The following is a 5,119-nucleotide window of genomic DNA, read 5'->3' on the forward strand; positions in this document are numbered from 1 at the left end:
TTGTCGGTTCGTGCTTAACTAAACCTACAAATGGGCAGTGTGTTGTTAGCGTTCTTAATACTACCGAAGAAACATTACAAATTCGCGTACCGGAAGTAAATTTACATGAAATTGGTCCAAATCATTGCACACAATCTAAATCTCATGCACCAGCTGTCCATACAATGAATATCAAATCTCAAATCCATGATCGTTTAGAAATTTTACGGAATAATTTAAGACTAAGTCACTTAAATCATGAAGAGAAATCAGAGTTGCTAAATATTATAGAACAATATAGCGATATATTTTACTTAGACGGCGACATTTTATCTTTTTCGAATGCAGGAGTGCATAAAATTTATACTAAATCTGACGTAGGTCCAATCAATGTTAAACCATACCGTTTACCAGAATCGCTCAATTCAGAATTAGAAAAACAAATCAATAAAATGTTAGAGGAAAACACAATTCGTCCATCAAAGTCACCATGGAATTTTCCAATACTTTTTGTACCAAAAAAACAAGACGCTTCAGGTGAAAAGAAGTGGCGGCTTGTGGTTGACTATCGTAAATTAAACGACATCACAGTGGGTGATTCGTTTCCCTTACCATCTATTGCAGATATTTTTGACCAATTAGGAAAGAGCCAATATTTTACAACTCTCGATTTAGCAAACGGGTTTCACCAAATTCAGCTAGCCGAGGAAGACAAGGAAAAAACAGCCTTCAGCACAAAATTTGGTCATTTTGAGTACAATAAAATGCCAATGGGCCTTAAAACAAGTCCTGCCTCATTCCAAAGAATAATGAATTGTATCTTAAGCGGTCTACAAGGTTTAAAGTGTTTTATATACTTAGACGATATTTGCGTTTACGGTTCTAATTTGAAAGATCATAATGAGAAATTAAAGGAAGTTTTCGAGAGACTTCGCTCTGCTAATCTTAAATTACAGCCCGCTAAGTGCGAATTTTTAAGACGCGAAGTAAGTTACTTAGGACATTTAATAACTAGCAACGGAATTTTACCTGATCCTGAAAAAACAAAAGTAATTTTAGACTATCCTATACCTCAAAATGTTAAACAATTAAAATCATTTCTTGGTCTCTGTGGATACTATAGGCGTTTTGTTAATAATTATAGTTTTATTACACTACCCTTAACAAAGCTTTTAAAAAAAGATTCTGTTTTCCAATGGTCCGATTTATGCAACAAATCATTTCAAAATTTAAAACAAATTCTTTCAAATCAACCCCTCTTGCAATTTCCTAACTTCAATGAAAAATTTTTATTAACAACAGATGCTTGTAACACTGGTATTGGTGCAATTTTATCTCAAGGAAAAATAGGCGACGATTTACCTATTGCATATTGCAGTCGCGCTTTAAATAAAGCAGAACTGAACTACAGCACCACTGAAAAGGAGCTTTTAGCAATTGTTTGGGCCACTAAACATTTCCGCCCTTATCTCTTTGGCAGACGTTTTATTATCATAACAGATCATAAACCTCTAGTTTGGCTTTTCAGTGTAAAGGATCCCGGTAGCAGACTAATAAGATTTAGGTTAGCATTAGAAGAGTACGATTATGAGATCGTATATAAGGCAGGTAAAATCAATGTAAATGCGGACGCTTTAAGCAGAATACCTTATCAAGTAAACTGTGTAAAGACACATTTGGATTTCCAAGAATTTAAGGAACTAACACAAGCTCAATTAATCCAGAACCACAGAGTTATTGAAATAGTCGGAAATATTTTCAATTCATCTTCTTCTCATGTACTTAATTTTGTTTCAAAAGATAATATACCCATTAATGAGATAACAAACGAACTACAAACACAGTATAATTTTCATTTAGGTAATGAGTTACAAAATTGTGAAGTAGGAGATATAATATTAAAATCAACACACGTTAAGACAATAGTCAACCTTGTTTTAGTTAACAATAACACCGACTCTGTAGAAATCGAAAAGTTTTGGCAATACCTAAACAGAATTAAAGACGAGTGTTTGATTAATAATATAGCGACATTAGTAATTCCTAAGGAAATATTTTTTAAAGTAGGTGTACCATTTGAAGATATTCGTATGATGTTGCGTTTCATATTTAAAAATACTCTAATTGAGATCACGATTTATGACCCGAAACGAGAATATTCAGAGCAAATTAAAGAAAAAATTTTATACGAATTTCATAACACTCCCATTGGCGGACATAGCGGTTACAATCGTACATACAAAAAATTAAAACAATACCATTCTTGGCCAAATATGAAAAGTGACGTTCGAGAATATATTAGAAAATGTGACAAATGTCAAAAGAATAAAACCACGATTAAGCATAAAAACCCCTTAGTCATTACGGACACTGCTATTCGTCCCTTACAAAAATGTTTCGTAGACATCGTTGGACCACTTCCTATTACAGATCAGAATAATAAATATATTCTTACATTTCAAGATAACCTTACTAAATACTCTGAAGCGGTCGCAATGCCAGATCAAGAAGCTGAAACAGTAGCCCACTATTTAACTAGTAAGATCATTTGCAAATTAGGAACTCCTGAATCATTAGTTTCAGATCAAGGAACAAATTTTTGCAGTACAATTCTAAGAGGTGTTTGTAAATTATTGAGGATAAATAAAATCCAAACCACTGCATATCATCCTCAATCAAATGGCCAAGTTGAAAGGTCACATAGAACATTAGCAGAATATCTAAAAAGCTTTATAAACAGTACTCAAACTGATTGGGATAAATGGCTAGATTATTACACTTTTATGTACAATTCAACCCCTCATACTTCTACCAGCTTTAGTCCATACGAACTAATGTACGGTCGAAAGCCCATTATACCCAGCTCTATAGAGAAATTACCGGACACTCAATATAGTTATGATGATTATTTACAAAATTTAAAACATAAATTGCAATTAGCCTGGAACAGTGCTAAAAATAATTTAATAACATCGAAAGTAACGGCAAAACAATATTATGATCGGGACAGCAAAATTAAAGATTTCAAAGTTGGTGATTTAGTTCTTTTGCATGATCAAAGTGTAAGGCGCGGTCGAGCGAAAAAATTATCGTCGTCTTGGATAGGACCATACAAAATTCTTGCAAAAATATCAGATGTAAATTATTCTATAAAAAGAGGAAAACATTCAACAATTGTTCACATTAATAGATTAAAAGCTTATTTTGAGTAAATAAGATTTTTTATAGTTTCAGATAATGAAGTTCCTTCCTTTCATTCTTATTTTCTTAATCTCCATATTTCCTCTACACTTTTGTGAAGAAAACTTTTTAGTAACCCAAATCCAACATAATCCTGGAATTTATTTTGAGAAAATGGCCAATGTTCAGTTCTATAGCAATGAGTGGAAATTAATAACACATGTAGATATTAAACAATATCTTGACAATTTCGAAAGACTTGTTAATTTTAACGATAGAACAATCTCTATGTGCAATAAATTAAAAGACTACGTCACCTCTACTTGCAGCCAATATTTAGCAGTAACTCGAGAAATCATACAGAAAATAAAAGCTCAAACTATTCTTGTTCAAGATCTTGTCGGATCTAATAATTTACCTCTCCGGAAAAGACGTGGATTATTTGATATAATTGGTAAAGCCGAGAAAATACTTTTCGGAACTCCTGACGCGGATGATGCCTTGTATTATGACAAAACCATTTCAGAAATTTCCGAAAATGAACGTAAAATGCATAACTTACTTGTTAAACAAACATCCGTAGTTCAAGGTACCGTTCATTCCATTAATCAAACAATTAGTAATGTTGTACATAACGAAGCCTTGGTGCAGAAAAATCTTGACGAACTTGCAGATTCTTATAAATTAATGTATTCTGAAGTTTCAAACGTTAGGACGAATATAGATATAGAAGTTAAATTTTTAGAACATGTCAATATTTTAACATCCATAATTAACCAATATCAGATTGATATTCAAAACTTAATAAATGCGCTTATTGTAGCCAGAGTGGGTCAGATACATCCTTCTATCCTTAGCCCTAACCAGTTAATCGCAGTAATCAAAAAGCTCTTTCCTACCTTTCCCCGCGACTACACTATCCTGTTTTTCTATCAACGGAAAATAGTCATCTTCTTCACAAGCTAATCATGGTTATAAAAGTTCTACTAGAGAAGGACGAAGAATGCACTGTTTTTAAATTGCATCCCTTACCATTTAATGCTTCAGGATCATTCATCTTCATTCAACCATCAGTCACTTACCTGGCCATCGACAAATCTAAACAGCTTTTCGTTAGTGTAAGTGAAAGTGAATTTCAACAATGTGTAGTTTTAAAAAGTGAGCGTTTGTGCAAACATCAGCAACCAGCAAGACTAATGATGAACTCAGAGATATGTGAAATTGCACTTTACAAAAATAAATTGAACTCAATGAATGACTGAGAGAGAAAAATATCACATAACACTAGGTCATATAAATTATAACTATTTGAAAACTATGTGTGATAAACAAGTATTAAAAGGTCTGCCTAAAGAGTTAGAGTCTGATTATTTTAAGTGTGGTATATGTTTAGAAAATAAAATACATAACTTACCATTTAAAAATGGAAGAACTAGGGCAAGTGATATATTAGAAATTGTTCACACAGATCTGAATGGTCCTCATAGTACTCCTGGATTGAATGAGGAACGATGTTTTTTGACTTTCATTGATGATTTTAGTAAAGCGGCTCAGGTTCATGTAATTAAATCTAAGAGTGAAGTCTATAACTGTTTTGTCGAATATATAAATTCAATTGAAAATATGACTGGTAAAAATATAAAGAAATTGCGCTGTGATAATGGTAAGGAATATATGTCTAAATGTCTAAATTTGCGTGTGAAAAAGATATTGAAATAGAACCTTGTCCGCCATATGTTCATGAGCTAAATGGGACAGCAGAAAAATATAATAGAGATATAATGGATATGTCTAGATGTTTGTTAGCAGAAGCAAAGGTACACAAGTGTTTTTGGCCAGAAATTGTTAAGACAGCGGCTTATTTAAGGATACTTGATCACAAGCAATGGTACTAGACCATTACCTGAGAAAGTACAAGCCATCACCGATTTCCCAAAACCAGAGTCAGTAAAACAATTAA

The 5,119-nt window shown here is 32.7% G+C and overlaps 1 protein-coding gene across 1 annotated transcript; it reads left to right on the forward strand.

Moving 5' to 3' along the window:
• The first annotated feature begins 3,200 nt into the window (after nt 1-3,200).
• On the forward strand, nt 3,201-4,125 carry LOC112904713. Its single transcript, XM_025975478.1, has one exon. The coding sequence runs from the start codon at nt 3,217-3,219 to the stop codon at nt 4,123-4,125; it is 909 nt and encodes a 302-aa protein (XP_025831263.1). The 5' UTR covers nt 3,201-3,216.
• Nucleotides 4,126-5,119: the final 994 nt, after the last annotated feature.

The sequence above is a fragment of the Agrilus planipennis genome, unplaced genomic scaffold, assembly GCF_000699045.2.
Source record: "Agrilus planipennis isolate EAB-ADULT unplaced genomic scaffold, Apla_2.0 scaffold231, whole genome shotgun sequence".
NCBI lineage: Eukaryota > Metazoa > Arthropoda > Insecta > Coleoptera > Buprestidae > Agrilus > Agrilus planipennis.